This window comes from Theobroma umbraticum, unplaced genomic scaffold (assembly GCF_002168275.2).
Source record: "Theobroma umbraticum cultivar Fairchild unplaced genomic scaffold, ASM216827v3 scaffold_51.0, whole genome shotgun sequence".
NCBI lineage: Eukaryota > Viridiplantae > Streptophyta > Magnoliopsida > Malvales > Malvaceae > Theobroma > Theobroma umbraticum.
Window position 1 is genome coordinate 5389158 of NW_018397260.1, and position 23073 is coordinate 5412230.

Here is a 23073-nt window from a genome sequence, read left to right on the forward strand (position 1 = left end):
TCATGTTTTGACTTGTGCCGAGAACGCTGGACAGTGACAACCTCCCTCAATTATTTTCATTTTTCATGACTCAAATTTCACGCATTCCTTTCATTTGAGCTCTCCCTAGAGTAGCTCCACTGCTTCATTTATTGTCAAACACACACACCCCGCAGTTGAGAGCATTAGTCGATATGAAATGCACCCAAACCAAACTTTCCATTTTTTGCACGGCTTTTCCCTAGTAATTCAACATTTCATTTCATTTCACCTCCAAAAAATGCCAAATTTGGAGGACGCCATAACTATCAGGTAATGTTAGGCGGGATGAAAGAGAACTAAATTCAGCTACAAGATTTCATTTCATTTCACCTTTCTTTGTCTGCAATCGAAACACAAAACCCTTATTTTTTTTCTAATCTTTCTTCTCTGTCTAATGATACATTGTGCAGTTGCTGTCTTGCTGAAATGATTTGAAGTGTTTTTTACCTTAGGGGTTTAAAAAACGGTAGAAAATCTTGAGACAGATTTTCGAACCGATAATTACCGAGGGTAATCATTTCCAGGGGCTAAAGTCAGCTCCTCTAACTGTTTGTCTTTGCCTTTAGACAAGGTTCCAAGCTGCAAAAAGACGGCCACCACACCAGGCAGCCGGCACTGATTATTTTTTAATTTTTCTTTTTTGAAGGTAAATGATTTATCGTCAAAAAAATAGAAGAAAGGAAAACGTGTGAGAGGCTGTGAACCCCGCTCTGACAGACAGGCAGGGAAGGAAAAATTCATGATTTTTGCCGAGTGAATCTGAAAAGCTAAAAGAAAAATTTATGTACATAAACATTTAATTTATTAATTAATACATTATCTTTTTATTTAATAAAATTTAAATATTTTCTCCTCAATTATATAAAAATAAAAATTATATTTTCTTTTAAAACTTTTTTCAACCAAATGGATAAGTTAAAGGAGTAATTATCATAACCCTATATTATATTAGGATGATATTCACTTCAAATCATACAATACCTGTGAGTAAATCTACTGGTTTAATGAATTGAAATCATTAAATTAATGTTAATTAACGGCGTTTAATGTGATTATCATTCCTATTCGATAAGACACTAACTAATATCTTAACGGATATAATTAGCGAAACTTTATTACCATGTACTTGTTGTAGAACCATGTCTGGTTCTAAATCAATAATGCAGATTTTGTTTTTATTATCTACTCATATAGGATAATGTCATGGGTGAAGAGATGCATTGGATCAAGATCAAAATTCATGAAAATTGGTTCAATACAAATGAATATTAAATCAACAAAAATCATAGGACCTAATAGTAGGATCTACCATTTAATTTGAACTTTGGAGAATTTCTAGTTGTAATAATAATAATAATAAAAAGCAACAAGAAGAGTCACATGCAATGAGAGTTGATTTTTGAGCAATTAAATTTTCTTTTTTTTAAAAAAAAAAAGGTTAATGGAGAACCAATGTGGGGCCCGGATCTACCGCGTTCCACTGTCGGTGAGATAAAATAATGACGTGTCAGTTATGGAGGCGCCGGCTGAGGTTTACATGCGATGCAGAGGATCAGAGCTGTTGTGTATGTTTTTTCGTTTGATCGATTCGTGAGTTGTTTGCTTTGTTTGTTAGTGTGGTAATGGCGTAAACACGGAAATTGGAAATATTGGAATTCGGAAGAGATTCACGGGATTCAGTTTACCAAATTATCCATTAAAAAAATCAAAAGAAAAATGAGACTCAGGTGAATTTGTCACGAGGATATTTTTGTTTGCGTCTGTTTGGATTGGTACAGGTAATGGCGCCCTTGGATTCGGAGACGTGGCAGCAAAATATGGGTCATTTTTTGGGCCCTACGTGTTAACGGATTAGATTATTCCCAACTTTTTTGCAGTACTGACGGCCTACATTAGTAGATTTTTCCTTTTTCTTCTCTCTTGTTTTATTTTGGACAAAATTATAACCCTTCCCACCACATCAATTTTATTATATCAATAATATCTTATGTCATTAATAAAATTACCATACCAATCCTAATGAGTTCACAACTTCATAATAATAATTTTATCATATTAATAAAAAACTAAATTTATCAATGTTTGGTATAAAAAATACTCATACTGATTTAATAAAAAAATCTACCTAGAGGGCTAATCCTTTTTTATCTTACAACCATCTTATTATAATTTTTTAACCTTGAATTCACAATCTCAAAATTCCTTTATTTTTTTTAATGGCATTCTTTATTTTGATGAGATTTGTTAGGTTGTGCACAATATTCCTTGAATTTAAAGAAATCTAGATTTGTTCATTTAATAAAAGAAAAATGCTCCTCACCCGTGAGCTCTTCCTAGTACTCTATGGAAGACCATGCGATTATGTCTTGGAAGCCCTTAGCCTAATACCTACGCATAACCAAACTAATGATTAGAAGACTCAAAAAGAATTTATTATTTTTTCCTTGAAATTTTGATGTACAAAGGAGAAGTAAATGCCTGAGTAGGTATAAAAAGGCTTTGGAAATAACACGCTTGTTTTTCTATTAGTGAAGGTGATGGTGAGAAGAGGGGTAGTAGAGGAGTGGTGGAGCCTACTTCAAATGAAAACTAAAGCTTTGAATTTGATGTGATGAGCAATGAGTTTAGCTGTTAGCTGTTAGCTGTTAGCTGTCTTGGCTTTCGGCGAGAATAGATTGTGAGCCCGACCCCAAGTAGTTTTCAAGCGTCGACGTTAAACATTTTGGTTGGATGAGGCCTGAGGGAAAACCACTCGATGTACAAATATACGATGGTGTTATGTGGTTTTTGTTTGTACGTAGGAAGTTTCAACAGACAAGGTTCCAATCCACGACTTTAATACGTATTTGGACTGCTCATTCATTCTATTCTTTCTCACACAATATTCCCTTTCTTTCTTTTTTTCCTCCAAAAAAACAAAATTGTCCTTCCTTATGTGTACAAGAGAGGGAATCAAAGATTCCTTGGTTGTCGTGGTGTTTACTTTACAATATTGAAGATGAGTTAACTTCTTCTTTTTTTTTTTTTAATTTTTACAGTAATATCCCATCACACTGCTCAAATTAATGGCGTTCATTAATTAGAATTCTACTAACATAGGATCCAATTCTCCTTAGCGGTTGATATGTTTTTATCACACATCAAATCAACCTATGTATGTCGCATCGCCGCTCCTTTTAAATAAAAATTATGTAGACAATGAATGGATTATTTATTTGTTGTACTGGTTAGCGAAGGACGTCTTTTCCTCTTGCTTTTTTATTTTTTCTTTTTCTATCTCATTTGATGATTTTTCTTTTAAAAAAATAATGTCAATTTGATAATGAAATATCAACGGTATAATGTGGTGACTCTCCACCAAAGCTTGTTCCTCAGGGTTCGTACATCTAAGCCAATTTCAAGAGTGAAATATACTTTGAGTGGATGGCTTTTTATTTCCATATTTCAATGTGGCTTTCAAGTCCCACGACTATCTAGGTCTCAGCCAATTTTCATTTTTTTTTTTTTATAATTAGGTCTCAGCCACACTTATTATGAGAGACTTTGAAAGACTTTGTGCGTGGGTTCATGGCTACTCAAATCCTTGACCATGAAGGAAATTAAGAAAAATAAAAAACAATCTTAAATCACTTTAAAAATTATTAGTTCAGTAATAAATTCACATATTTTTTGTTAAAAAATTTTGAATAAAACTGTTCTTTAAATAAATAAATAAATAAAATAATCTTATTAAGTCTCAACCCAAGATGTCCCACGTTTCTGAATCACGATCTCATAGTCGAAGGGGTCCACTGGCAAATTAAACTAAATAAAAAAAAGGAAGAGAGAAGCGTGCTTTCAGACTTACCTCCGTACGGAATTTTTCAACCTGACAATGTGCCTATGTTATGTGATGGAATTAATTTCCAATCTCCAATCGCATTTGATATACGTTTTGCCTGTTCGAAGCTTATAAAAGCTGCCTTGGTGGGGTTTGCTTTGCTCCTCTGCCTGCATTTTCTTTTTGTTTCTACGGGGAAAACTTTGTGATCATCGTCTTTGCAGTCTCTTGCTTCCTTCCTAGTACTTACTGTTCTTTTTTAAAATATTTTTTAATTATCAAATAATGAATAAATCACTTTTTTTGCCAGAAAATATTACGACTCGATCGTTGAATGTTTCACAAATTAAAATTAATTCATCGATGGTCACTGTTTCTTTTTACCTGATGTGGTATTCATACTTAGCTATAGTTTAAAGCAAGCGGGTTTATTATATATTTGTACACAAATTCAAAGATAAGATCACATTCCACCACACATTTCCTAAGTGGATCTTGATCCTCCCTTTGACTTCCATCTTTGATTAATTTAAGCATTACCCCTAATAAAAAACACACCCCAATTGAGGATGGATCTATAAGGTAGGCTCTTCTACATAAAGGTCGCAGCAAAGTCAAATACGTTTCCCATGAAAACGACGTCGGTGATCCTTCTCCCATTAAAATACCAAACCCATTAATTATTTGGACCCTATAACCTTATGCTTTCCCCGTGATTACAGCCTAAATTACTGAATAGTCTGCGTCGGTGAAATAATCAGATGGAAGCAGGACCACCGTGGTCCACGCAGAATCCATTCTCCACTTGCCAGCAATTTTTTCGAAGTCTACGGGCACAAATTCAAAGCCTTTACATGTATAAATCTAATGAAGTGTATAAATAAATAAATTTTCCTTTTTTTTTTTGCTTTATACTTTTATTAATTGAGAATCATAAAAAAAAATGATGCCGACTGGTTTTTAGGAACATATCGAATCAAGTTTTAGTTTTAATTATTAGGTTAATTAATATAATAATAATCCTCTCCACTAAGCCAACAGCAACGTAATTTTTGAGACTTAAAAAGAGAAATTTTACGGAGGGAACCTCCAAATTTACAATGTAACCACGAACAATGAATGGACCGCAACTCCCTTACTTTCAGCACCTGATGTTGCCTACTCACGAACCACCAGCCTTATTGACTGATCAGAACTGAAACTTAAAAAAAAAAAAAAAAGGAAAAGAAAATATCAAAACACTGTCTTAAGGTTTCCAAAGTTTTGTATTTATACGCCGACGGTGGACATACTCTTTTTCAAGTGAAAAATACATGTGTATAGCACTTGGGGATTGAAGGTGGTATATGCAGACCCATCATTGATGGAAGGGCAGCCATCAATGAAAAATGAAGTTCGCGTCGGTGGCAAGAAATCACATGTTTTGTGCCTGTAGCTAGAAATGTTGAATCCATCTGCATTGTTGTTTTTATTCATTTTAGGTCCTTTTTCCCATTTTCCTTTTTGGGGTTTTAGTGTCGTCAGTACTGCTATAATAAACTTGTTTGCATTCCCATATTCAATTTAAATACTAGTAATGTTAATTATAAAAAATCAACGAGGAATTGATTTAAAAGAAGCACATGTTGCCAGCATGACTGACAAAAGGAAGGTGGGCTGGACCCAGGTGCTGTGATATGGAAGGGAAACAGCACGAGCCGCTTTGGGCTATTGAATGGGCTGGTGCAGCCACATGGTTCTGTCAGCAGACAACTTTCCGTTAGAAATTAGAGTGACTTAAGACTTAAACAAGGCTCATTCGAGCGTGCCATGCATGTTTAGTGACTTGAACAGCGGACATCATATCATTTGATGGGGGAGAAAGCATCAAAATGATTGACAATTTAAGGTTTTGGTAGCTTTTTTTTTTTTTTTGAAGATAATGGAAAATCCAATGAATTCCAATGAATGTTAAACACAAGAAAGCATTATCTTCTAAAAAATGACAAGACTATATATGATAGACATGTATCCACATCTGAAACTGACACTTTAATTGATATACATGCAGTATTGGAAGTGACTTTAACTGCTCATTAATAAAACAAATTTAGTTAGGCTTGTTGAGTTCTCTTCTGAATTGCATAATAGCCTAATAACCCATAGTTTCTGTTAATCTAGATAGAATCCGGCACCTACCATGGACAAATTATATTGACATGGGAGCCCACACTCCACAAAACTTAGTGGAAAAATTGGCCATTATTAGGCGAATGACCAAGAGCATTATTCATTTTCTGCCACATCAAATCAAGGATGATAACGAAAAGCTCATCATCCACTGTAAAGTCTGCTAAAATAAAACTAGGTAAGATGTAAAATGTCCCAATCCAATGGAATAATAATTGCGAGAATTGGAGGCCATTATTTGCAAGCTTAGGCCCACTATCTGATTATATAAACCCCAACAATTCCCCACTACATGTGATGTGTTTAAAAATGTGGGGCGCTCCCTATTTTCAACTTCGTTGATTAGGCGAAAGTCATAATTAATTTTGTAGCAATAATCATAAAATTTTGCATGTGAGCTCTCCACATCAGCTGCTTTCATAGGTCCCCTGACACCATTACAGACCCTGCAGAATCGAAGTATCCAACAAAATGCCGTTTCCAAAGGGACTAAAATTTAGCACCAGGAATGAGAAAAATGTTAATGACCTGTAATGATTTGGGATCAAAACATAAGCAACTTCGTCGAGAAGGAATAAACAATTTTTACTGCCAGGCTGATTTTCGGAAATCAGTTCACCTTGTGGGTCGTGTATATTCACATTCAAGCTTCAGCAGTTGACAGATTGGTGTAAACATGGAACCGAGAGCTGTATAATTCGAGGCAGTGAAGTAATCAAGCAGGCGGGCAAGCACCCCATGCGGATATCTTTGAAATGATGGGATGGCCTGCGAGTTCTCAGTGAAAGTAGATTCATGAATTCTGCACCATATGATTCAAGTAGCCTCTTCTCCAGAGTCTGCACCTAGTTTACTCAATGATTTGCCACTTTAAGAAAACAAATACATAGGACGGTCAAATTAATGCCTGAGTTAGAATTTGTTACTGCCATGTAGAAAAGGGCATAAGGGAATTAGCACGATGAAAAAACTCAGATGAACTTCAAGATATGGTAAAAAATCAACTGCGAGGGAAGAAGGTCTGAGTAATTTAATTTGCTTGAACGAAATAACTAAGCTCTCACCTGTCAGTCCTGAATTGTCAATGTAGGCTCTCGTTGAGGCTAAAGGCATTAAATTGGGTAATGGTTTTGAACCAGAGACATAGCCACATAGGATAGTTAGGAAGATAAGACATTGTTCCCACTTCCCAAGGTAAGTATTTTTCCTTGCACTGAAGCCTGATCGAAAATTCCTGAATGAAATGTTGAATCATTCATTCTGTGGGGACTGATCCCAGGAATGGAAAGGAATAATTCTTAGTCTTTTTTTAATATATGGTATGTAGTCAAGAAAAATGATACTACTAAGCAATAGATATATCAATTAATCGAATATTAAAGAATTACCATTTGAATATCACACAAGGAGCAGAAGAAACAAAATAGACCAATTCCAGAAACTTCTTTTGGATTAAGTTAACCTGGCTGATGGATCTATTCAACCAACCCCACTTAAGCTTTTGGCTTACCATGATTATGACATTTCTATTTTTTAGGGGACCAACAACAACTTGCCAAAGCTTTCAATTTCATGCCTTGTCCAAGACAAAGTCTCTGACCTTCAAACCCAAAGACCCAACAATTTTTGGAATAACTTCTTCCACATCCCATGCAAATTGAAATATTGAATGGTATTGCCACAGTCTTCACATTGTACATTGGGCAGGGAAAATAATGGTAACCACATCATTAATTCAAGTAGCCGAGAACTGGCCACACAAGTAAATCTCTAATCGGATGGGGATCGTACAAGGCTTGGAAATGCTCCGTAAAAAAAGTATTGTCTTATTAAGAGAATAGGCATAGGCATTGAGGTGACTGAGAATCATGACCAACAGCAACGAATCATATTAAATATGCAACAACCACCTCTAATGTCATCCATAGGATTGGGAAAGTAAAATCAATTAAGAATAAAGAAAATAAATGGAAGAAGGGAGGACCACTAGCTTTGGGATCTGGCAATCAATTTTTTGAAGAGTAAATGCGTGTACCTTCCTCAACTCTTCAGGTCCCAACCTTTCATTATTCTGGACTGCAAGGACGATTGACGATAGGATAAAAAGACAGTATCCTCAACTTCGCTCAGCTCTCCATATATCTGCGAATATCAGACATGGGAGGCAAGAAAGTGCAAAAGGCAACTTTATTCCACGCATCATCCAAGATTACAAGGCCAGGACATGTAAAAGCAGGTGACCCCTTCATTCTAGATCATTTTATGTGTTCTGACGCCCAAAGGTCCCAATAATACCGTGGACCCCAGGATTCAGGGGAGTGGAAGTAGGTAAGGCACTGCCAAAGTGAAAAGAAAACAAATGCTCAAACTAAGCTAGGTAACCGTGACAGCGGAGTGATTAACAGGGTTAACTGTCTGCAAAATAATTGAACTTATCCCTAGTGTTTGTTCTCTGTTAAAATCCGAGGTGGTATATAGTTTATAAATTGGAAATTGTTCAGCCATGTCTCAGCAAGTCAAGGAATAGCCATAGGCATACAGTTTTTAATTGGAATGAACAACATATTAAGGATCCTAGTTATCCGTACCGATTCGGTGATCGGACTTGGTGACTCCCCAGATTAGTGTAATTGACTTGAAAAACACACCTATTGATTCATCAAATTAATAAAAAATGATTATCTAAATATTGAACGGTCAATATGATATTTTGTAAAAAAATAATTTTAAAGTTACAATTCACTTAATTTTTACATACTAATTATTGAGTTTTCCTATTATTTTAACTAATTTGAAAATGAAACATAGAAAAACATTAGGCAAAAGTAAAAAAGTAAAAGAAAATCTTTGTAAGCTAAACTTCAAAAACTGAAAATGAATCCAAAAAGAAAGCATGTGCATAATCCTTTCCAGAATGGGCCAGAAGTCTTAAAATGTCAAGTACAGAGAAAGCCCAACCCTTTGAATTGGCAAGGAACCAGTAGAGAGTATGCAGCAGGTAACGAGTAATGACATTTCCCAACATGGACTCTTCTCTTGATTAATATACCTCAACTTGGGATTTTCCCTTTCCCTCGCTTGAAGTCATTTCATCAAAGCGAACAAAAAAGAATGAAGTTCACTCGAATTCACATGGCAACTTAGCTGAGTCCAGGTTTGGACATTGATACCGACAGAGGGACAAACTTGACAGTGCTGATCTGCGCGTAACACATTGCATTGCATGTTGTCTGATTCTGATTCAGCTACAGAAATATAACAGTAACGACAAGCGTCGAAATCCTGCATCCAGGGTAATCATAGGCATGCGTGACGCAAAATAGCGTAAGCGTGACGAGGGGGGAGGGGGACAATGTTTGCATAGATGTTGGTGTTGCTAACGTTAAAAAGGTTAACATCCCACGATCGCAATGTTGCGTCTGGTACGGTCACTATACAGGGAAAAATGCCTACACCCACATGCTTATGACTGACAGACACCTACTGCTAATCGATTTTATTATTAGTATTAGTTTTAGTTTTAAAAGAGAAAAAAAAGAAGAATAAATTTTAAAAGAGAGAAAAAAAGAAAAATATGGGGTGAGAGGATTTTAGAAGTAGTAGTTTTAAAAGAGAGAAAAAGAAAAAGAAAAAAAATGGGGTGAAAGGATTTTATGAGTGTAGTTATTATTATTAGTTTTAAAGGAGAGATAAAAAGAAAATTATGGGGTGAGAGAGGCTCGAACTCTCGACCTCAGGATAACTCAGAAGCTATGAGACCTACGCGCTAGCCAACTGCGCCACCACCCCTTAGTTTTCAGTGGTCTTCAATTTTATTTTTAGATTGATTAGAGCTGTAAATCTGGACAGCCCACACTTTGGTAAATAAGAAAAGCCCATATTTTTTCAGCCCATTGGCGGCTGATAGTTACTGTGTCCGGTTACAGATCCAACTTATAACTTATTCATAAGCCTCAGGCAGGTTTAGTACCGAATGCCAGTTTTCCTTTTTGTTGGTTCTAATCCATGTGAATTAGTTTCTGTATTTATAATCTACAATATATGTTTTAAACATAAGACAAACTTTACATGTTAATAAAATTTCAATTAAACATACACTTATATTAATTGCAGCAATTTATGCAATATGTAACTTTATGTTCAACATATAATTATTTTTTAATACAGATAAAAACATAATACACCTCTATGTTCAATATATAATTATTATTTAAAAAAATTAAATATTACATCACGTCAAACATAATAATTAATTATTAATTAATTATTACGTGTTATCTATGCAAATAATGCCAGTATGAAAAGTTTAAAAAGGAAGGGGCATTCTCCAATCTTAACCTTATGGCTTGTGATAAGAGAAAATTAAAACCGTTAAAGCCAACCTCTCATTGTTGGATTAAACTTCTATGGAACATTATCAATCAATGACATTAAGCTTACCTCAGCTAGGTTTAATTCAAAAAAGGAAAAACGAAATCCAGCTGGATCTAGTTTTTGAAACTCAAGCTTGCTATTTAAATTTATAAATTAACATAAAATTTGAATTCTTAGTACCAAATAATCTTTAAAATATTGACATAATATAAAAAAAAACTCCTAAACTATTCAAGAAAATTTAAATAAACCTTTATACTTTTATTGCATTTAATCAAATCTTTATACTTTTATTTTGAATCAAATAAATTTTTATATTTTTTATTTTGAGTCAAATAAGCTCTTATGATTAATAATTAACTTAATTAAAATATCATTTGTTATTTATATCGCGTGATACTAATATAGTATGTTAAAATATTATAATTAATTATGATACGAAATACTGACATATCATAATTGATGATCATATAGCATGATGACATGATTATGAGATATTTTTCAATCTTTATAGTAATGTTATATTAGTGCTATGTAGATATAAAATGATAAGTGATATTTTTACTAATGACAATTAGTTAATCATTAATAATAAAAATTTATTTGACTTAAAATAAAAATATAAAAACTTAATTGAATGTAATAAAAATATAAAGACTTATTTAAATATTTTTAAATAATTTAAACTTATTTACGCATTATGCCTAAAATGTTATACCTATGAACTAGAAATCTAAATATAATTAATAATCCAAGCTTTGCAGGGTTTCAAATGCCAAGCTTAGTCCAAACTTGACCACATGCTGCAACGTAGAAATCTAAGCCCACCCAAAATGTAGTGCTGGCTAGCAGCCTTGATGGGGTGATGGGCAACCTCATCGTTCCACATCTCGACTCATGAGAATGGGTGAGAGAATTGTTATCTACTCAGCTCAGGATAGCAGACGGTAGATCTCTAGGTTCATCATATACATATATATATATATATATGTATATGTATATAAATATTTTCATTTATTTTTTCCATCCAATTACCTTTATTTTTCTTTCATTCCCTTTTGTTAATCAGTCTGATGGTATTTTGGCTTCCCATTGGATTATTGGGCAGGTAATGTACATAAAATTGCCGGCCCACGGTAGAACATTTCGTGCTTCTCAATAAATTCAGTTCATCAAGTCAATTTCCCATAGTTGCCAACTTGCCACCCATCCTTCCGGCGAAGGAGTCTACCATTTCAATCTTCGTCAGCCTGCGTTTTGCTATGCAACAAAACAACGTTAACTGACTTCAGCCATGTGTAAAGAAAAAAAAAGGTACGAAGAAAAACAGGAAATGTATTCGACCTGGTGGACTCCTTCCTTCCCTCGTTTCAAGCAAAATACGAGTACCATATTCGAATACAAAGACTATAAATTTGAACCCCATAGTTTGGTGATCCATTTCTGAATGCCTAATGTTAGGTTTTCTGCATCACGAAGAGAGGCCCCATCCCAATCTTGAAAGCCCATTAATTTACACAAGATTAGGTAGTCTAGGGTCTTTGAATATAGGTCTTGAACGCTACACCTTCAAGCTTAATTGCATTCTATCTCACAGACAAGACATTGTAAATTTATTAACGACATTTACTCAAGAGTTAGAGCAGCTTAAAAGTTTTCAGTTAATTTCTTGTCATCCTTTATTTTTTTTTCCCATTTATTAGGAGACATCAGGGTAGTTCATGATCGAGATTGTGCCAAGTTATTTTGAGTGAAATGATGGACATGTCCCCTACTGCCTATAAATAACAGCATGTGTTTTTGCACCCAACTGGGGGTAGACCTGTACTCAATGTCTGAAGACCGCTCAGCTATAAGTCAATAATTTTGACCAAGGCTTTTGATTTTTCAGGACGTAGGTCCCCTTCCATGGCTCTAGGGTGTTGCTTTAACACAGAGCAAAGATTTTTTCAAAGGCCAATTGCAATTAATCATCTTGTTGCGACTACGTTCATAATTCCGGTTGAAGTTAATATGCTAATCTCAATTATTATCAATATGTGTTCCAACCCACCTCTTGGTTAATGAATGTATGGACTTATTATGGGGTGAAAAACTTTTAAAGTATAGAATATTTGATTAGAAACGTACGTTAGGAATTGAGCTAAAGTATTTGATGAAAGGATTTTCACAAGGCAATTATGATTTAGGAGTTCCATGTTACAAGAAGTGCGAAGATATCGAAAAGAAAGTGAAAGGAAATAAGCTTTTTGGTTTTCAGGTAATGGAACAGTGGTTCACAAGTTACACTCAAAAAAAGGGGCAATCTTCTTGGTGGTGGGAGAATTGAAGCATGACTACCATAAATGGCAGACTCTGAGGAAAGAATATTGGAGAAAAAATGCTTTATTTTTCTGAAAACAATATCTGGGTGTTGGGCGTTGGGTTGAGAAATGCTCAGGACTGCAACTTTAAATAGCGTTTTGATTGGCTTGGTTGATGGAGCCAGTGGGGTGGGTCACCCATGAAAAGAAAGAAAATCATAAAACTCAAAGAAAAAAAAAAGGAGGAGAGAAATGATATTCTTTGTTGTGAAAGAAAGTAGATGAAATCCAGCTCATTGTTCTCAAACAGTGATACGACCCCACGTGGAGAGAACTGCCAGTTCACGGACTTGTGCAGTTTTCATAAACTAGAGGTTCTTATAGCTGTCTCCTCGTCCCTAACGCTGGCAAAAAGCTAATATAAATGACCCCTTTTATTTTTTATCCTCCGTTCTTTGCCTGTGCTGTGCGTGCGCTTCTCTTCTCATCAGCAAAAAGCTTTGTTTAGAGAGAGCTCCGTTGTCCTTTAAAACCAGGCTAGCTTTACAACAAGGGATATGACAAGCATGCATTTCCAATTGGGAAATGTGGAAGAATCCTTCAAAAGCCGAAAGCCCCCCTTTCCGCACGAATAGTAGGCAAGACATTGTGCTTCTCGCGAGGGTTTTGGACAATATAATGGTCATCCATTAACCAATATAAAAACATTGCTAATCCCAAACACTTTGCTTGGCATCAAACTTTGTTTATTATGATTGACCAAATGGGGAATGATATCTGCTGAGATGGTTAGCAAAAAATTCTATTATATATTATTGGGTTTGTGATTTTGTTTTCAACGCAGCCGCCCCATGACCCCCTCGTTTGCACATGATTATCTATCACCACTCACTGATTAATATTTATTGTGATCTTAACTGTTATATTCTTTGCTTTTTGTTGTTTGGAAGTTGGCTTTGTATACAACAGCTTATGATTAGAGGAGGGTTAGGAACATGGGTTCATGTGGGAATATGCGAGGATGTATCTATGCATTTTACCGACAATTAATGCTTAGAATGGAGAAAGAAATTCACAATCCCTAACTCTAATTAAGATTATTAAATTTCTACATATCAAGGATACTCTTAGTGCTTAAACATGAACTTGGAATCTAGATCTTTTTGTATGAAAGAAGTGGGTGTATTAGGGAGTCAAATTAAAGTCCTTATCAAATGATGATTAGTTGATTTCTAAATGCTCTACCAGCGTGGACCAGGTGAGGTTCTCTTTAGTCTATTGCTTAAAGAAAATATATATTAGGCCAGCAATCACTGTTAATTTTGTATAGGTTGTTTTTTTTTTAAATTTTTATTGCTCCTCCAAGAGTAATCACCAATGTTGTTCTAGGTTTGGTCAAGACACACCAATCACATTTAATAATTTATTTCTGTAAATTCAGATTCGTATTATTATGTGCCAGATGATTTTGGTTAACATGCAGATATACCCCACAGTGAAAGGCCTCACCAAATTTTAATTTTGCATCAATAAAAAAAAAACAACTAAGAGTACATGTCATGCAAAAATAAAGATTTAGGAAGCTGAAAAAGAGTTGTTCTGAGGCAGGACTCAAAAGACAACATACAGAAAAAACCACAAAACACAACTAAGGACTATTGATTGAGGGGTTGGGAGAGTATATTAATGCAGATACAGGAGAGACAGGGTCAAGTGCGTTCAGTCACGCAGCTGTCGTTCGATATTACAAAGCCAACCCCTCCCTTCCCTCTCTCAATATCTCAATAGACAGCAAATTAGCGTTTGCAGCTGTCGGGTTACTCTCTCTTTCTCTCTCTGTGTCTCTCTCTCTGTCTTTAAACTACTACTTTTTTCTTTTCCCCTTTCTGGCTTTCTCTTTTATTAACCAACCCATCAAATAATAACAACAGCAACAACTTCTATAACATCATAAACTAGGCTTCATCTCATTCTCTGTCCCTCTTCAATGATTCTTTTGTGGTAAAAAAGGGGCCGGGAATGGATATAGGGACAAGCACAGTAGGAGAGCAACAAGCAAAGGGAATGAGGTGGAACAGAAGATTCAGCTTTCTCCATTCTTGTCAACTGTAAATGTGATACAACCCAAAGAGTTCATGCAAAAGGAAAGTTGTCCGTTTGACATTTTGTTTGTTTAGATGCCATGGCTTACCCGCATTACCGATCACCTTTTGGTGACACAACCTTGACAAAAGTGTTCGTTGGGGGACTAGCTTGGGAGACACCAACGGAGGAAATGAGGAGATATTTTGAGCAGTTTGGAGAGATTCTCGAAGCTGTTATCATCACTGATAAAAACACAGGGAAATCTAAAGGATATGGCTTTGTAAGTTTTTCCAATTTGTTCTCATATGCCAGTTTCCTTAATGGCTAAGTTTCTTGTGCCTTAAGATGTTTGAAAAAAATTATTACCGCTTTTTTGTAGGTTACTTTCTGTGACCCTGAATCAGCGAGGAGGGCTTGTGTTGATCCAAACCCTGTAATTGATGGAAGAAGAGCAAATTGTAACATTGCTTCACTTGGAAGGCCTAGACCTTCACCGCCACGAGGTCCTCATACTCTTTTTGATATGAGCTGCACATTTCCCCATTCAATTATTGCAAGTTGAAAAAGATGATGACAATAATGAGTTGGATATGCTGGGTTTTTAATGCAGGAAGAAATCAGGGTAGCAGTCCTTATCAGGGAGTTGCACAGCAAGGTGCGCCATCTTATAGTGGAGTTGCAGCACCAGTTCCTCCGCCTCCTCCACCACCACCTCCTGTCATTTATCCACCTTATGGGTGAGTACTCCTGTTGTTTTCACTCAAGCTATTGATTACTGTTCATGCTCTACTTAGATGAAGCTCTCCATCCCTTGAAAACTTTTGCTTTAGACATGTTAATGTTAATCTTGAATTATATTTAATTTTGTCTTTCCACAATACAGTTGGCCTATCAGTCTGTGCATAGTAAATCGATATTGCATTCGACTAGAAATTTGTCATTTACTAAGATAAAACAGTGCGAACCTTACAATATCAATGCAGTCAATGGTGTAACGTGGCATACTGGCATAAAACTAAGCCTTAAAAGGGCTTGGGGCATTGCTGTGGCCAAAACAACAAATGAAAAATGTTAATCAGAGGGGCAGAATCCTTGATTAGTTTTATACTAATTAAGAAACAATGAAGAGTTATGGACATCAATGATCCTGATATATACATTTGAGTTTGTAATCCCTTATTATAAATGGTCATATTTCCACGTATTTAACCAATGTATAGTGTAGTTTAATTCCTATGGTGTAAGAAAATTAAGTCAGTAAATCAAAATTGGAAATCCAGCAAGTTTAGCAGAAACTATGGCTAATGCTTTGTAGTGCCAAATGTAAACATCAAAGTGGTCCCAAATGATGTAGAAAGAAGAGTTTATGCAAAGAGATCCATTTTTAGCCTGCTAATTAATGCTCTGTACTGTAAACTTTCTATTTGCTTATAGTCCTTGGCAGCTCAGAGTAAAAGCAAAATACTGTTAAGAAATAAAAATTAAGGTTATAATAATTAACTTGTTCAATGCCCTCATCTGCCAAGAGAGTTTCAAGTAATGATCCAGCTCATTTACAGTTAACATTTCGATGTGTAGAAGAATTTAATTACAGTTCCAATTAAAGAAAAGACCAATTCCTCTTAATTGGTTTTAACTTTTGTGACTCTGAACGTTTACTTTGGGTTTTGCCAGTAAATGCGGTACAAAAACAACAACCACATAAATAAAAATGGTTAAAAGCATGGAAATCAAGTGTAAAATGATGAAATCCAATTACCCTTGCCTCTGTTTCTATCTGTGTTTAAATTTCAGTAGAAGCTTGAGCTAGATTTTTCCTTATCATCTAACATTCATGCATACCCATTTTCTTTCCCACTTTTCCCATATTTACTAGCTGCATTTATTTATTTTGAGGGGAAAATCAAAAGATGTTACCTTCTGACAGTTAATCTTCACGAGCTCAGTAATAGAATAAGGAACTATGGGCACGAGCGTACGGACAGCAACTACCAATACGAATGTATATATTTCGGTGTGAAAAGGAAAAGATATATCAGTAGAAGACTAGTTATTAGTACTAGGAAATATTCCTGACTAAAATATATTTGTAGATCAGGTATCTTTTATATATATATACACACACACACAAATATTGTCCTTAGATATCTTGGTACTAGAGTATAAAACTTTATTAGATCAACACCTTGAATTAATATTCAGTACCTACCATAGGCCATGTTGTCATTAGTACTAACAATTGCTATCATGGTAGGACCTTAAGGTAGCTTTGCAATAAGTCCCTTTTGCTAGCTACCATTAATTCCTTATTATGTAAGGATTCTGCTTTTTGCAATTACTTCCAAGGGAAATTTTTTGTTTCTCTTTAAATTTTAATTTCAAGTAGTTTGTTCCTATTTCCACTAAAATTTTGATGAATTCCACCTTTACAGGTACCCAACTTACAGTCCTGACTATGGCTATCACCAAGTAAGTTATTAAACCTCTCTCTCTGTCAATTTCTTGAGATCATAATTCGGCTCAAACCAGTAATAATTATAAGTTGTATTTGTTCAATATTAAGCAAATACAACTTGAGCCAAGAATGTATGGTAAGAATGTTATTGAATGGGAATGCTGCAGGCTCTCTATAATCCACAAATTCAGCAGCCACAATACTATCATCAGCTGTATGGATCATCATCTACCACAATGGGGTCTCCATATTATTATGGGTATTCTTTGCAAGCCCCTAGGGGAACATTTTCTGCACCCCAGGCTCAACGTATCCCCGGACCGTCCTATCTCTACTATCCTACTCAGATGGAGGGGTCCTTCTCCACCTATCCTCCCCCGCCCTTTCATCTCACTAGGCATCCTTTTCCCTCTTCCACAGGTAAATAAAACTTTTCATCAGTCACTGTTCCTTTCATTTTTTAACGACCATTTTATCCCAACATAAAATTATCAACTTTTCCAATGCTGTACGTAGAAGTTATGAACTTATTGTATTGATTCTTAAGAAGTAATTATCTCTCTTCTTCCTCTGATTTTCACATACACACTCTGACACAGATAATATAGAGATTTAGGGTTTAGTGGAGCATACGCCAAGGGGGGGGGAGAGGGGGTGGGGTGGGACGGGGCCACATGGGCAACGTCAAACATGTGAATGAGCTGTCTGGTTATTGCCATGGCCCAAAGATGGGTCAATAGAAAGTCATGACAGAGAAGCATAGTGTAAACTAATAGTGACTGCATGTGGTTTCAGTATCAAGGATGATGGTTGATTCTGATCATGCAGTCAAGTGGTCGAATATGGAGAGGCCCACTAACCATGTTATGCACTGCCATTGTTTTAACCATTCCTTTTATTCCCATATGATTTGGTTTAACCAAATTTTAGTGGCAAAATTATTCACTTCTTCATTTCTACTGGACTGATCAAACACATAATCTCTCTTCAGATGTGACGGTCTAAAAAAAATGACTTTACATATTTGTGTAATTTGAGGAAGAAAGATTGCCAAAAATTGTCTTGAAACCCCCATTAAATTTAACAGTACTAACCCAAATTGTCTTCATTTTGTATGCTGAGTCTTTGGTAGCTGTATCAATGTTCAGTAAAAGAGTGACTCTATATTCTTATAGTAGTTGCATGGCCATTAGATTTCTAAATTTACAATGCCCCCAGGCCAGTGTGATGTATAAGGACTTAACTTGCAAGCTAGGCAGGCAGAGGGCCCCTGTTTCTCAGTGAGACATCACTTGCGGGGCATTGTTTCTGTAACTGTGGACATATATATACACAATTTAAATTAGACTCCATCTCTCTCATTAGTTTGTTGTTTTCACATAAATATGCTCATCATAAACTTTATTACTGATTTTGGTCTCAGATTCACAGACTCCACAGCAAACCTCCACAGAAACAGAAGCTGGGGACATCACTTCTGAAAGTCCAAAAACTTAAGGGGAAGAACTCATCCCTGCCAAAATGTTCAAATTGTACAATCTTGATAAGTTTGTGTTCTTCTTATCACCTTATTTCACTCTTATATTCTCAACGATTTGGCAATAGGGTGGGTACTGCATCACGATACTGCCTGTGTTCACCACAGCTATGGCCCATGGCAGGAAAAGGAGGACTAATCAACCACCTTATGCATATTTTTTTCCACTTTAGTTCTCAAGGCAAAAAAAAAAAAAAATCATCTATTTTTTCCCCCAAAAGTTTTCATGAAGTGATTCATTCATTAAGAGTTTAACATCCTTTACAGAATTGTATGAACTATGAACGAACGGAGGGAAGCGCATTCCCTCAATAAAAAAATTTTGATTAACAATTTAGCTCTCATCATCATTTTGTTCTTTTGTTTTTTTTTTTTGGTCTGTGGAGGGTGATAGAAAACAAAGCTGCACGATATTCAATGACATCATGAGGGTAACATGGACAAACTCTAGACATACAATCGTCATTGCTACAATATATGCTTTGGTTGTAGTTCAAAGGTGTGCTGAAACCAGACCGGACTGAACTGAAATGATAAATTCAGTTTGGTTCCCTCTGGTTGGTAATTTTGTTTAGTTATCAATATGTTTTCACGATTTTAAATTGATTTTTTTGGCCACAGTGAGTATTACTGGGAATTTGTGTTTGAAAACAGTGGGATAATCAGGTTATTGGAGAGCAGTAATAGCTCATTTACATCTATGGCTCTTGTTCTTGGTGTTAATATCCAAGAAAATCCATAGAGAAGATTTGCTTCGTAACAACTCGCAGACCATCCTTTGCATGGTGGTGTTCGTTCAATAAATATGTGCCCCTGGATACTGCCCAGATGAGGGAAAATGAAAATGTGCCCTTTTCCAGCAATTATCTAGATGATGTAGCTTTTATAAGTCCAGCAAGGCATTTCTCTATTCCACTTTTGTCGATATTTCAATCATTTAGGGAATTGAAACACCCAATGTGAGGGGAAAATAATTAGTCTTTCAAAATTAGTACCATAAACAAAGTTAGTACCGTGGTACTCAAATTAAGCCAGAAGTTTCACCATAGAGCTATCTCAAGGTTAAATTATGGTAAAAAGCGAGCCTCCTTGGAGGTGATGGACTATAAATTTATCAAAACAGTTCATTTTACAATATATTCTGCTGGCTAGTGTCTTAAATGGAGATTAGTTATAGAACATTAGTCAACTATTGGCACACTAGTTCAGTTGTGCCACTCTCTTTCCAGTTTTATGATCAGATGGGTCCAACAAAGCAATTCCGCAATAAACAATTTTGCCACTACCAGTGTTTGTCACCTTTGCCTCTGCAGCCAAATTCAGGCACTGGGGCTTCAAAAATTAGTAGCTAGTGTTAGTTTTGGTAGTCCGGGGCTAGGGTTTCTGCATCGTGGATGACACAAGAACAAGATCATTACTTTAGCAACAAATTTCCTGACCATGCATTGCCTGCCAAAAGGGCCACAGGTAGCTCATAGCTAGCTAGCTTCATGCTAAGTTGAGTGGACTAGTCATCATTTGTCTATGTAATTGTATGCATACCAGGTACATCCGTGCACACAGGAAAACCTGTTTTCAAAGTAAGGCTATATGCCTATATCCTCATGAATTCACCGTCACAGTTATTTTTGTGCACTTTGTCCAATTTATTTTACATATTGACTATGGAATTAGAGTTTTCTTCTTAACTCGATTATTATGAATATCCAACGGTATGATGTGAATGTTGAAAAGACATGTAAATAAAAAAGCAAAAACAAAAAGGAAAAAGATTTTCAGAGTCATAGTCCCTAAGTAGAAATAGAATCATTTCATCCCTGCAAGGAATTGTCAATCTAATGCCCAAGGTGGTGTTGACTACTGGTGAGAGTAAACCAGACTATATAATACATTGCCATAGAATTTCAACCTTCTGTAATGCAACTCTTGCTAAAGTCAGAAGCCTTGGGCCACAGAATTTAAGGTACTTCCCTTCCATCCCAAGAGTAGATAAACATAAAAAGCAGGAGATATTTATGAGCCCCTTCACAAAGGTTGTTGTCGTTCAACTGCATTATTCTCCAGCCACCCTACCTCAATTCTCGTTCTCTCTCAACTTTTTTCTGTTGCCAAAGACTTTAATTCTCATGATCACCCTGTAAAATTGGCCAGAATCCAATTATAAAAACCTCCCAAATTAAATAAATAAAAGCCACATTCTTCTTTGTACTAGTATTCTCTTGCGGCCCTTTATGTCATGGAGCCTTCAGATATTTCGTATGATTCTGATCTTGTTTCTAGTACAAATTACCACACTGATGTTGAGCCTCTTGATCTCTTTCCAGGCGCAATGAAAAATTCACTTGAGCCTATGCCATTGCTGAGCTGCTTTCTTGGCTCTAGCGACGCAACATTAGATGATAACCCTAAAGCAGAATGCAGTGAAGATAAAGAGGATGTCACCGTAGCCTTGCACATTGGCCTTCCTGATCCTTCCAATACCCCAATCAGTCCAAATGGCAAGGACACCGCAAATGGAGCTGCTAAACAGTATTGGATCCCGACTCCTGAACAAATCCTCATTGGCTTCACAAATTTTTCTTGCCATGTCTGCTTTAAGACCTTCAACCGTTACAATAACCTTCAGGTGCAATTACTCTGCAACATTTTAACATCAAATTCCATGCTATTGTCTGTGCTTGCCTGACTGACTTACCTCTTGAATATGCTTTGATTTCTATGGCAGATGCACATGTGGGGTCATGGTTCACAGTACCGTAAAGGGCCTGAGTCCCTCAAAGGAACCCAACCGCGAGCCATGCTAGGCATTCCATGCTACTGCTGTGCGGAAGGATGCAAAAACAACATCGAACACCCGAGAGCAAAGCCGCTAAAAGATTTTAGGACATTGCAAACACATTATAAGAGGAAACATGGGCTGAAACCCTTTATGTGCCGCAAGTGCGGGAAGTTCTTGGCAGTGAAAGGTGACTGGAGAACCCATGAGAAAAATTGTGGCAAGCGTTGGCTTTGCGTCTGCGGTTCTGATTTCAAGCATAAGAGATCACTCAAAGACCACATCAAAGCATTTGGCTCTGGCCACGGCCCTTTTCCTCCATCATTTGATGGGGTTGAGGTACTTCAGGATACTGCATCTTCCCTACATGTCTGAAATTTTCCTCAACTTTCAAAAATAAATACTACCACTACTAGTTTTTTTTTTTCACTAAATTTAGACGGATGCTTTTAGAATTAATTAAGGAATATGATAGTTTTCGAATAATTTTCATACCATTCAAGAGTAAAACAGTGTTTTTCAAAAACAAATATGCAGCTCAGATATGTCAACATTTTTTTCATTACATTATTGCATGGTGCAATGCTTCATTTTTGGGTATTGCAACAGTGAATTGGAACAATGCAGGGCAATAACCAGCCTGATTGCTTCCTCTAGCGTCCATTTTCAGGCTCTTGAACAAAGCGTAGGGCTGATCAGTCCAAGATGTAGATATCCAAGAAAGAGGATAAAAACAACAACATAAGGATGAAACATAGGCTAGTGAGTTTGCTAGAATATTATTAGGGTATCTCCTGTTGAGGCAGAACTAAGACATCGACTAGAGACAATCATGTATAGGAGTGGTGCTATGTTTGGCTAACAAAACAATGACAACAGGATCTCATCTTGACGTGAAAAAACATTGGATTCTTCACGTAACAAAGCATCATGAAGTGCAAGAATTTCTCTGCCCCTGAACGCAAACTGGCAAAACATGTGGTCTTATGTGTGCGCCTGCTACTACATTTAGCAGAAGTGGGTCTCTAAATATAAGGGCAAAGTTAATCAATTTTTGTTGAGGGGGTTATCGTGGAAAAGGAATAAGAGTTAAATATTTTTAAGACTAATATGTATAATTTAATTAATAATAAAAAAAATTATACTAAGTCATAATTTTATATAATATGAAAATAAAAAAAGAATTATAATAATTTTTAAAAAATTTATGCTTGACAATATATTTTGAATTCAAATTCATTAATTATAGAGTTTGTACTTTTTAAGGCTAATAATATCTTTCTCAATATAAACAACTAAGTTATATACAAGAAACTCATTATTTATTTTATTTCTAATTAAACTTAAAATATTAAATATAAAACTATAATATATAAAATATAAATAGTTAAATATGATAAACAAGATTTCACCCAATAATTAAATATATAAATAGTTAAAAAATATAAATAAAAGGAAGAAGATTATTAAAAAAAAAACTTTACCTCCTCTTAATTTCATATTATAGTGCTGAGTGGTCTTTATTCTTTCTTG

The 23073-nt window shown here is 35.7% G+C and overlaps 2 protein-coding genes and 1 non-coding gene across 3 annotated transcripts; 2 read left to right on the top strand and 1 right to left on the bottom strand.

Annotated features, from left to right (window-relative positions):
* Window positions 1–9714: 9714 nt before the first annotated feature.
* TRNAM-CAU (transfer RNA methionine (anticodon CAU)) lies at window positions 9715–9799 on the bottom strand. The gene is given in 2 exon segments: window positions 9715–9750; window positions 9762–9799. It is a non-coding gene; the product is annotated as a tRNA-Met (tRNA).
* A 5058-nt stretch (window positions 9800–14857) lies between these two features.
* Window positions 14858–19251, top strand: LOC110417300 (RNA-binding (RRM/RBD/RNP motifs) family protein). The gene is made up of 6 exons (XM_021429570.2): window positions 14858–15052; window positions 15152–15275; window positions 15383–15509; window positions 17205–17241; window positions 17395–17647; window positions 18651–19251. The coding sequence occupies exons 1-6, from the start codon at window positions 14870–14872 to the stop codon at window positions 18722–18724; spliced, it is 798 nt and encodes a 265-aa protein (XP_021285245.1). The 5' UTR covers window positions 14858–14869; the 3' UTR covers window positions 18725–19251.
* A 1497-nt stretch (window positions 19252–20748) lies between these two features.
* Window positions 20749–21968, top strand: TT1 (C2H2 and C2HC zinc fingers superfamily protein). The gene is made up of 2 exons (XM_021429569.1): window positions 20749–21390; window positions 21490–21968. The coding sequence occupies exons 1-2, from the start codon at window positions 21001–21003 to the stop codon at window positions 21913–21915; spliced, it is 816 nt and encodes a 271-aa protein (XP_021285244.1). The 5' UTR covers window positions 20749–21000; the 3' UTR covers window positions 21916–21968.
* Window positions 21969–23073: the final 1105 nt, after the last annotated feature.

Coding starts and splice junctions, on each gene's coding strand:
- LOC110417300 (XM_021429570.2), top strand. CDS start 14,870: ATGGCTTACCCGCATTACCGATCACCTTTTGGTGACACAACCTTGACA. Junction 15,053..15,151: donor AATCTAAAGGATATGGCTTT/GTAAGTTTTTCC, acceptor GCTTTTTTGTAG/GTTACTTTCTGTGACCCTGA. Junction 15,510..17,204: donor GTCATTTATCCACCTTATGG/GTGAGTACTCCT, acceptor CCACCTTTACAG/GTACCCAACTTACAGTCCTG.
- TT1 (XM_021429569.1), top strand. CDS start 21,001: ATGGAGCCTTCAGATATTTCGTATGATTCTGATCTTGTTTCTAGTACA. Junction 21,391..21,489: donor ACCGTTACAATAACCTTCAG/GTGCAATTACTC, acceptor TTTCTATGGCAG/ATGCACATGTGGGGTCATGG.